This window comes from Orbicella faveolata, unplaced genomic scaffold, assembly GCF_042242905.1.
Source record: "Orbicella faveolata isolate gen_17 unplaced genomic scaffold, um_ofav_v1 contig_1, whole genome shotgun sequence".
NCBI lineage: Eukaryota > Metazoa > Cnidaria > Anthozoa > Scleractinia > Merulinidae > Orbicella > Orbicella faveolata.
The window spans coordinates 22,820,560-22,832,191 of record NW_028301536.1 but is presented as its reverse complement, the minus strand read 5'-3'; the positions used below and the strand labels follow the sequence as shown (position 1 = coordinate 22,832,191).

The following is an 11,632-nucleotide window of genomic DNA, read 5'->3' as shown; positions in this document are numbered from 1 at the left end:
TCCATATCGACATAAAAAGTAGATTTAATTTAAAGAACAATCAGCTAATAATCAATGAATGATTAGACAAAGAAGATAGATTTTTTATTCATAATATCAACTTAAGTCTAAACTATTCAAAACTGATGTATATTTTTACACTTAGAAGCATTTAATTAGATTGCATGAATTATATCAAAGAAGACTTCATTTTTAAATTCACTTCTTTATCGAGCATTCATTTCAGTTGTTGCCAACAGGATATTCGCATTGAAATTGAGTCGCAATCCACCTCATTTATGGCTCTTAAGACCAGGTAGGAGATGTCTTAAATATACCTTACGCTACCCCTAAAATAAATGAGTCACACTCTGGCACAATTCAGTTGTCATGACCACTCTGCTAATTATGAAACCCAAGGTTGCGAACGGTTGCTGAGGAAAGGTTCTCGAAAAAAGCCTTGCTTTGTCTGTTTATCCGACTTTTGCCAGATGAAATGTTTTTGTCCTTGGAGAGATAAATCTCAGATTAGACCTTCTTTAATAAAAGTTCGGGAAATGTAACCTTCGCGTATACCCTTGGGAATACGTATATCTATCTCTTCATTGACTGTAAATGTATTTTCATTTTTGTCGAAATAAAATTCGTTGTCACGAAACGACAATCATTTACACTTTTGGAGAATCCTTTTTCAACAAAAGACTTTCAATAACAGAATTTGCATGAGCACTCACAATCAATTGCATTATTATACAACCATACCCGCATGAAGGTGACAATCTTAAGTGCGGTAAGACAAACATTACAGCCATAATAACATTTATTTAAGGAAGAGAGAATATCAAATTTGTTGAGCAATTTATTCCTCAATTGCCTCACTTTTGAGGCATCGTGGCAAATACGTTTGCATGAAACGATACCATTGTCCACATTTAGGCCCTGATTGTCCTTTCGCTGTGTTCAAATGAGATTCTATTTCTTCGTGGAATTTGTGGGGAAATCTAACTGTCACTTTATCACATGTATACTGTAGTGCGCCCTCTGAGTTGTACGCAAAAGGTTTGTAGGGGGCTGAATTTATATCTGCAAGGGGAGGATTGTGAAAATACGATTAAAAAAAGGTAAATACGGTCCCAGGTTCTATAATCAAATTTTTGAGGAAAATTGGGCGCGATATCTCTGTTCAAAAGAATTACGCTAATAAGCTATTGTCTTCTCTTAACGTTAGGTGAAAACACGGCAATGTCTGTCTCAACGTACTAAAGATTGTCACCTTCACGGATATGATTGTATAATAATGCAATTGATTGTGAGTGCTCATGTAAATTCTGTTATTGGAAGTCTTTTGTTGAAAAAGGATTCTCCAAAAGTGTAAATGATTGTCGTTTCGTGACAACGAATTTTATTTCGACAAAAATGAAAATACATTTACAGCCAATGAACGTGAAGGGAAGATATTGTTTATCTTTTGATGATTTTGAATGTTAATCCATATGCAAATGTTATTCTTGAACGTTCCTTACGCGCAAATGAATGTTATATTGGTGTTGATGAGAGTAAATTGACCATAATGAAACAAATTTGAACACAAATGAATGGATATTTTCTGTAAATGAACAGCAAAAGGTGTAAGATCAGAGTTATTTTCAATCGAAGTAATTTAATTATTTCCGTTAAACTCAGTATAGGACTTTAATAAGTCATCACAAAACATTTATTACTGATGCACTCAGAACTACAAAGTGCCAACAATACGATACAATAAATCAGTGAAAAAATAAGTCACAGACACGAAAGAAATGATATCATCGCCACAAGTTATGGCTTTATCATTCAGAGATCATCTCTAGGATTTCGAATGTTGTCTTTTATTACCATCAAATGGATTCATTTTCCGTGAGATTTCAGTGTGAACTGATTAGCTAAGAAATATGGTTATTTCGAGTAACACCCAAGAGGAGATGTTTATCTCACTGTTGAGTTGTTCTACTGAAAAACATAAACACAGCCCTTAAGAATGGCTGACTGTTAGGATCGAGAAACGCCAGTCAACGTCCCATTTGACAAATCGCTCATATTTTGCCCAAAGATACCCTTAGGTGACCTAATTCTAAAAATCATATTTAAAGGTTCCAGCGAATTTTTATTTTTCACAAATTCGCGAAAATTTGAAAGCGCGGTCAAAGTGCGGTTTTTCGTGTAATAAAATGACCGAAATAAGGTGCGAGGACGAAGCGCTGCTTAAGTCTTAAAATAAACTCAATTGACTTCAAACTTCACACAAATGTGGAACAACCACTCTAATTTATTCCTCGCTTTAAACTAATCTCAGATATGTTGATATAGTGGTTTTCCGAACCATTTTAAAATCACCTAAGAAGCGTGTGAAAAATAACGGCAAAATATAGGTCATGTTTAACAGCATAAAAATGCATCTGGTACCTCACTTTCCGATTATTTTACTTTACAGCCTTAAAATATCATTATTAAAGATATACCATGCCAAGTTTCATGCTCGAAATCGCAGTATTTCCCTTTGTGAAAAACGGAAATCTACGTCAATGTGCTGGGCGCAAACAACACAATAATTATGCACGAACCAGAGACAAATCAATTTCAATAGCGAAAGTAAAAGGTTATCATTAATTAGAATCCCGTCAATTCACTGCTATCAGAGAATCTCAAGTTACGAATTCTAAACACGAAAAAGTAGGGATTGTAAAGGCAGTTTTTTCGATTTTTTCGACACATACTGGGGTGACATAGTATTAGATGGGCGTGGCCGGGAGCCACGGGTCAAGTCAGTCAACTCGCCATGTTTAACCGAGAAGAGTGACTGCGACCTTAACATCAGTGCCATTATCAACGGGTGTGACCGAGGAAGCGTGTGCTAAGGTTTCCATGGATAGTAACCATGTACGGTAGGGGTGCATTAATGTCTTCGAGGCCGCTGCATTCGTGTCTTTTATAGGCTGTCTACTTTAGAGAGGCACTTATCGCTGGAGAAATGTACTCAGTCCCTGGAGAGATATTCCCTTATGGACTTTGTAGAGAAGGGGAGGGAATAGAGGAGGAAGACACTTTAGAGGAAAACTAACGGCTGAATCGTCTCAACCTCGTTCCCAGGGTCTCTCATCTCACCGCCCCCTGGAGCGAGCTCAGCATCAGTTCATTAGAATAACACAGAGGCCTATTAGGATAAAGCGTAGGGACAATCTGCAATCCTTCCACTAGCGGTTCACTATCACTCTTCTCGGTTAAGCATGGCAGATTGACTGACTTGACCCGTGGCTCCCGGCCACGCCCATCTAGTAGTATGTCACACCAGTATGTGTCGAAAGAAAACTTGAGATTCTCTCAAATACGATTAACATTACAACCAGACAGACTGCGTGTTGGACAACGCTAAATTATAATGTGCAACAGGCTTTTCCGGTTTAACTGTTTTTCTACCTGTCCACGGTCACTGCAATATGCGCGCCAACAGGTAATTGACTCAGCGGAGCTACGCTCAAAAGTATTTAGCTTAGTGATCCCTGTGATAATTCCAGAATCATCTAGTGTTTCAGTGTTGGCGTTATGAGCTGGAGACCACTTAATCTTCCACGGCATACAGATATCCGAAATTTCCGGGAATACCCTCTCCCCCCTCCCCCCCCTCCCCGACCTGTAGCTACAACTAAGAGCCATTCAAGAACAAGAAATAATTGTTCCTGGATAGCACAGCTTTAAAAAGCGCATTTCAATCTACTGTCACTACTTTAAACTTGTAGTCGGTTTATGTAAATCGCGAAATGTTGAACATTTGCGCAAGAGCAGTGAAAGCGTGACTGGGCTGCTCGTACGGTTGTGTGACAACTTTTACTGAGTCTCGAATATCAGCCACGCAGCATGGTTGCCGATATAATAAATACAGATTCATGAGGCCCCTGATTCTTACAGCAGAAAGCTTGGGCTCTTTAGGGCAATGCGGAGTGGTATTGAGAAGAATCGCCGGCTTTTAGGTATGTTTTCTGCAACATTTTCGGATTAAATTAGTCATATTAATATTTTGGTTATTTGTTTCGGGTCAGACCGTTTCACTTCTTGTTTCCAATTTATATAGGCGAAATTTATTTGGAACTTGCCACTACACTTTTAAACTTACACTTTTGATGACCTAGGTTTGATTTTGTTGTCGTACCGATAATACATTGCCGGATTAACCTCTCGACTTCTTGAACTTGAAAGGAGCGGATCGGCTGTTTACCAAATTAGAATAAGGGCGCAAATTTGATTTGCTTCAAGATATTTCAACTCGATTAATTTACAGTCCTTTAATGTCCTTGATGCTAAACAGCATTCCAAGTCGACCCATTGTTGTGTCTTAACGAACTTAAAGCGTTTTGGTGAATCGAAAACATTAAGGTTCCAGGAAATCTCTTGCGTTTGTTATGACAACCATTCACGTGTTGTTGACATTAAGGAAATACACGCGATGACCAACTAGACATGACGGCGGACGGGAAATTAAACAAAGTTAACGCGCAATGGTTCGAAAACGTCTAAAAACAGTTTTCATGCAGTGGACATTATGTTTCTACTGATAGCAGTGAATTGACGGGATTCTAATTAATGATAACCTTTTACTTTCGCTATTGAAATTGATTTGTCTCTGGTTCGTGCATAATTATTGTGTTGTTTGCGCCCAGCACATTGACGTAGATTTCCGTTTTTCACAAAGGGAAATACTGCGAGTTCGAGCATGAAACTTGGCATGGTATATCTTTAATAATGATATTTTAAGGCTGTAAAGTAAAATAATCGGAAAGTGAGGTACCAGATGCATTTTTATGCTGTTAAACATGACCTATATTTTGCCGTTATTTTTCACACGCTTCTTAGGTGATTTTAAAATGGTTCGGAAAACCACTATATCAACATATCTGAGATTAGTTTAAAGCGAGGAATAAATTAGAGTGGTTGTTCCACATTTGTGTGAAGTTTGAAGTCAATTGAGTTTATTTTAAGACTTAAGCAGCGCTTCGTCCTCGCACCTTATTTCGGTCATTTTATTACACGAAAAACCGCACTTTGACCGCGCTTTCAAATTTTCGCGAATTTGTGAAAAATAAAAATTCGCTGGAACCTTTAAATATGATTTTTAGAATTAGGTCACCTAAGGGTATCTTTGGGCAAAATATGAGCGATTTGTCAAATGGGACGTTGACCGGCGTTTCTCAATCCTAACAGTCAGCCATTCTTAAGAATATCAATAACAAAAACTTTTCCATTGTTAGACATGCCGACAGACCAAGGAGTGCCGGCGTCCTTTAGGAAATGTTTGTCTATCTTTGTGACAAACTTTCCGTCCAGTCCGAAAATTTGCAGTCTTCTGTTCTCGACATCGCAAACGATTAGATTATTAAACTTGTCGATTGCTAGTCCAGCAGGACCTTTTAACTGTCCGTCACCAGTCCCCTGACTGCCAATATTGTAAAGGAACTTTCCTTCTTTGCTGAACACCTTAATGCAATTGGCCTTATTATCAGAGACAAAGAATCTGTCCTAGTGATAAACAGCACAAAACAGGGACTGGTCACAGTCTGAGGCACGAAAGGATAGTAGCAGATGCTTCCCGTCAGGGGTGATGACCCTGATTTCATTGTTCTTGCAGTCACATGCGATTATGCTGCCATCATTTCCAACAGACACTTGATCCGGTAACCCTAGGTGTTCATAGTCCATGTGTTTGATAAACTGACCACTTTCAGTGAACAGAGAAATCAAATGATCATCGTCAGAGCCAACGGTAATGATGTCACCAGACTTGGTAAATGCTACTGCTACACAACTGTTCTTTAGTTTGATCTCCCTCAGATAATTTCCATCAGAGCTAAACAATTCAATTCTTTTATTCTCAAAGTCTGCCACAGCAATGGTTCCAGTTTTTTCACTCACAGCAATATCATAAGGTGTATTAAACTGCCCTGGTCCATTACCATGGGAACCAAATTTAAACACAAATTGATATTGATGTGGGACAACCAGAGCACTCCAGGGACTACCAGTCAGCGGTTGACCATTAATCTCAATCCCCACTCTATATTGTCCAACACATTCTGGTCTATACTTCACTGTGTACTTGCCATCTTTGCTGTCTGCAATTTCTGTGGTCGATTTACTTCCTGTTGGAGATTCAATGTCGACTTTGATATGATCATCTCCGTTATAACACTGTATTCCACATGAATCTCTGGTTATAATCGTAAAACTTGTTTCAGTCTTTTCTTCTGTGTCTTTGTCAAAATGTCCTTCAACTATCGACAATGAAGAATCCGTGTTACTTACAATAACTCGATCGCAAATGGTCGTTATGTTTTCTACCATGTAATGTACATGTGGTGGTTTATAAATTTCTGGTTTTCTTGCGTTTAAAAGTTCCTCCAGCGTCCAATGATGACTTGTTTCGTTTGTAAAATTTCAGCATTAATGTTTCTTTCTAAGATATTCTCGCCTTGTTCAACAGAACTTTTCAACTGAGTAATAGCAAACTGAAAATTTTCTAGTTGTGTTGCGTGAGCCTTTTGTTGTACTTGATTAATCTCATCAAACTCGTTGTTCATGGCTGATTTGTGCTTTGTTAAAATTCGAATACAATTGTCCACCGTTTCTGTCATCTTTCTCTGGGCAGCAGATATTTCCAGTTCGCTTTTGTCCATCAACTCTTTTTCTTTCTTCATTTGGTTTTCATAAACAGCAACTTCTGTTTTGACCTTCTCCAGGGCATCCGCAATTTGCATCTTGTGTTCGTCTGCGGCCTTCTGCATATCTACCATGGAGTGACGATTATGACTCACCACACTGCATTTGTGGCAAATACAGACCTTACATTCTTCGCAATAATATTCAAGTGTTTGATCATCGTGGTATTGCTGTGAACACATGACAGGTCTTCGGATCAATTCTTGAACATCTTGCGCTTGCAAATTCTCGACCAAGATATTTCGGTGACCTCTTGTGGCCTTCAGGCGTTGATGAGCTTCAAAACAAGATGCACATAGAAAGTTCTGGCACACAAAACAGTAACAAGTTGCAGTGTTGTTTTCATCGCAACTGCTGCATCTCTGGGCCTCTGCGCTGCCATCTCTCAGAGCTAGGAGATCCACCAATCGATTGAGATGAAAAGATGTGGGAAGGCCGCCAAACGTGTCTCCTTCAGGAATTTGGAAGCAAGTCAAGCAAACCGGACATTTGATTGTTGTTTGTCGCTGTTTTCGTGCACAGAGTGCGTGTTTGTCGAGACACAGCAGACAGAATGAATGTAAGCATGGCAGCGTCTTGGGATCGTTGACTGTTTCCAAACACAGTGGACACTCAGCCTCTTTCTTGAGGTTTCTAAACAGTTGTTCGACATCCATGTTGCTGATCAATAATTTACTGGGTGCGGTTGATTGTCTGTTAATGTGACGTCACTTCTGGATATTAATAGCATTATAAATCTTTATGCAATCTTTATTTCAATTTGGATCCAATTGTGTCACGGTATCGTCATCATGTTGTCCTTAGCCAGGCTTGTGTCAAACAGTATTCATACAACCTTGGGCGAAAAACGCTTATTGCTTATTGGAACAATTTTATTTACAAACGTAATTAAGTTCATGCAAATGACAAGAAGAAATTCTTTGGATTCTGATAAAGACTATTTTGTCGTACCGCTGGTGACCCGGCCGTCACCGTCGCTGTGTCACACTACTGTAACTTGATAGAATTGACTTCTTGCCAATCATATCTTGTTTAGTTTGCATTCTTGGGCGGAATGAGGACTTGAATGAATTTTGTCAGAAATATTTTTAAAATTGAAAATTGCGCTTGCATTTCTTAGCCATGCGGGGCTGAATAAAAATAGGATTAAAAAATATAACTACATGTACTACAGTTATGCAACGCTATCAAGTTGCATACCATGAAATATCGCACGAGTCACCAAGAAAATAAAAGTGACAAGTGGAATATTACATGATACACAGCTTTTATTCTCGGTAAGCCTTTATTTCAGTTGCTGCCGTTGGAACATTCAGCTGAAAATGAATCTCAAATCACCTCATGCAAATGAAACATAACTGTCTCATCAAAAAAATTTCAGGCCAGAAAATTTTTTTCATTACGTCAAGATCGGATGGTTGATCTCTTTATAAAATCTGGTATACCTTTGGGTATCCATATATCCTCTTACCAGAGTTTATCCCTGTAAATAAACCAAATGAGTTGAGTTATCTCTCGTATAATGCTTTAATAAATCATTACAAAAACACCCACTTATGCACACAGAACTACGAATTTATAATTTACACTATTACTTTGTTTTCGGTCACCTGTAGCGTTTTCTATTGTAAATTATCATTACTTGTTTTCTCTGTCCTTTCTAATGTAAACAATTGTCTCCGCCTCGATTAGTTGTGGACTAGTTGCGGGAGCAAGCAATTGTAACTGTATGTAGGTAAACAAAATAAAATTAAAGTTCAAGTTCACGTTCAATTTGCCAACAATTAATGATACGATATATCAAGAAAAATGTCATGAACGCGTTATAAATGACATCATCTCTACAAATTATAACTTTACAATCCAAAGGAGATCATCCAGAGATCATGATCTCTGGTATACTGGCGCAATTCATCCTACAACTTAAATTCTGTCTTTAATTATGGTAACATGGATTCATTTTCAGTGGTTGTTGTAAATTAATTACACAAGGAATAAATTTCCTTGATTAGCATATACTCAATAGGAAATGCTTTGCTCACTATCACAGTTCTACTGAAAAACATAAACACAGTTTTCATCAAAATCGGTCACAAAAACTATTCCATTGTTAGACACTGAGACATAACATAGATTACCAAAGTCCTTTACGAAATGTTTCTCTAACTTGGTGATAAGCTTTCCGTCCAGACCGAAAATTTGCAGTCTGCTGTTCCCTTGATCGCAGACTATTAGATTATTAAACTTGTCGATTGCGAGTCCAACAGGACGATTTAACTGCCCGTCACCAGACCCTCGACTGCCAATATTGTAAAGGAACTTTCCTTCCTTGCTGAACACCTTAACGCAATTGGCCTTAGCAACAGAGACAAAGAACCTGTCCTGGTGATAAACAGCACAAAACACGGTCCCGGCACAGTCTGAGGCACGAAAGGATTGTAGCAACTGCATCCCGTCAGGGGAGATGACCCTGATTTCATTATTCCTCCAGTCACATGCGATTATGCGGCCATCAAATCCAACAGACACGTGAATCGGTATCTTTAGGTGTTCATCGTTGATGTGTTTGATAAACTGACCACTCTCAGTGAACAGAGAAATCTTATGATCATGTCTAAGGAAAACAGCAATGATGTCACCAGACTTGGTAAAGTCTAATGCGGTACAGTCATTCTTCAGTTTTATCTCTCTCAGATAACTTCCATCAGAGCTAAACAATTGAATTCTTTCAGTATCTGCCACAGCAATGGTTCCAGTTTTTTCACTAACGGCAATATCTGAAGGCCCATCAAACTGCCCTGGTCCATTGCCATGGAAACCAAATTTAAACACAAATTGATAGTGATGTGGGACAACTTGAGCACTCCAGGGACTACCAGTCAGCGGCTGACCATTAATCTCAATCTTCACTCTATATTGTCCAATACATTTTGGCGTGTACGTCACCGTGTACTTGCCATCTTTGCTGTCTGCAATTTCTGTGGTCGATTTACCTCCTGTTGGAGATTCAATGTCGACTTTGATGTGATCATCTTCGTTATAACACTGTATTCCATTTGAATCTCTGGTTATAATCGTAAAACTTCTTTCAGTCTTTTCTTCTGTGTCTTTGTCACAACGTCCTTCGACTATCGACAATGAAGAATCCGTGTTACTTACAATAACTCGATCGCAAATGGTCGTTATATTTTCTACCATGTAATGTACATGTGGAGGTTTATAAATTTCTGGTTTTCTTGCGTTCAAAAGTTCCTCGCAGCGTCCAATGATGACTTGTTTCGTTTGTAAAATTTCAGCATTAATGTTTCTTTCTAAGATATTCTCGCCTTGTTCAACAGAACTTTTCAACTGAGTAATAGCAAACTGAAAATTTTCTAGTTGTGTTGCGTGAGCCTTTTGCTGTGCTTGATTGATCTCATCAAACTTGCAGTTCATGGCTGATTTGTACTCTGTTAAAATTCGAATACAATTGTCCACCGTTTCTGTCATCTTTCTCTGGGCGGCAGATATTTCCAGTTCGCTTTCGTCCATCAACTCTTTTTCTTTCTTCATTTGGTTTTCATAAACAGCAACTTCTGTTTTGACCTTCTTCAGAGCATCCGCAATTTGCATCTTGTGTTCGTCTGCGGCCTTCTGCATATCCACCATGGAGTGACGATTATGACTCACCACACTGCACTTGTGGCAAATACAGACCTTGCATTCTTCGCAATAATATTCAAGTGTTTGATCTTCGTGGTATTGCTGTGAACACATGACAGGTCTTCGGATCAATTCTTGAACATCTTGCGCTTGCAAATTCTCGACCAAGATATTTCGGTGACCTCTTGTGGCCTTCAGGCGTTGATGAGCTTCAAAACAAGATGCACATAGAAAGTTCTGGCACACAAAACAGTAACAAGTTGCAGTGTTGTTTTCATCGCAACTGCTGCATCTCTGGGCCTCTACGCTGCCATCTCTCAAAGCTAGGAGATCCACCAATCGATTGAGATGAAAAGATGTGGGAAGGCCGCCAAACGTGTCTCCTTCAGGAATTTGGAAGCAAGTCAGACAAACTGGACATTTGATTGTTGTTTGTAGCTGTCTTCTTGCATAGAGTGCGTGTTTGTCGAGACACAGCAGACAGAATGAATGTAAGCATGGTAGTGTCTTGGGATCGTTGACTGTTTCTAAACACAACGGACACTCAGCCTCTTTCCTGAGATTTGTAAACAGTTGTTCAACATCCATGTTGCTGATCAATAAACTACTGGGTGCGGTTGATTGTCTGTTCAGGTGACGTCACTTTAGGATATTAATTACATTACAAATGTGGATGAAAATTTGTCACGGCATCGTGATCATGTGTTTCTGAGCTAGGGGGGCGTCAAACAGGCTCCAAAACGTTTTATTAGTTTTATCAGAAGCTTATCACCCTGGTTATAAGCTCCTGGTTTTATTTAAACAGTTTATTAGTTTTATTTAGAAATGTAAGCTACATGCAAATGACTACGAGAAATTCTTTTCTTTCTGATAAAAGGGACAATTTGGGTGACTAGGGAGCTAAGCGATTACGAAGGCGACCCCGAGGACAATGCCTAGTAAAAATGAATTTCTATTTAACCTTCGAATTTCGCAATTGTTTAGATCTGTACAATACGCTTATCAGTCTCAGAACGTGTTAAATACGTAAACTAAATACGTAATGCCAGCTTTTAAAGCCAAAAGGAAATACGAAAAATTGACCGACGTCGTTCGGGTTCTCCAATACACGCAGACCTTAGTAGCTTCACGTTGTTGTTTTGGAGATGACGGCAAAGAAATGTATGAAGATTTATAACGCACGTGCACAGCCATTGTTCTACTCACTAAATCTTTTGTTTCGGTGGCGTTCCCGGTACCGTTGCCTTCGTGGTTTGCCTAAGCTCCC

The 11,632-nt window shown here is 38.9% G+C and overlaps 1 protein-coding gene and 1 pseudogene across 1 annotated transcript; both read right to left on the bottom strand.

Moving 5' to 3' along the window:
• Window positions 1-4,721: 4,721 nt before the first annotated feature.
• Window positions 4,722-7,415, bottom strand: LOC110066235 (E3 ubiquitin-protein ligase TRIM71-like; annotated as a pseudogene).
• Window positions 7,416-8,231: 816 nt separating this feature from the next.
• Window positions 8,232-10,992, bottom strand: LOC149118438 (E3 ubiquitin-protein ligase TRIM71-like). Its single transcript, XM_089296220.1, has one exon. It carries the CDS (start codon window positions 10,951-10,953, stop codon window positions 8,776-8,778), a length of 2,178 nt encoding a protein of 725 aa, XP_089152346.1. The 5' UTR covers window positions 10,954-10,992; the 3' UTR covers window positions 8,232-8,775.
• Between the last annotated feature and the right edge of the window lie 640 nt (window positions 10,993-11,632).

Bases quoted from the DNA above. Each gene is read 5' to 3' on its own strand.
- LOC149118438 (XM_089296220.1), bottom strand. From the start codon at position 10,953: ATGGATGTTGAACAACTGTTTACAAATCTCAGGAAAGAGGCTGAGTGT.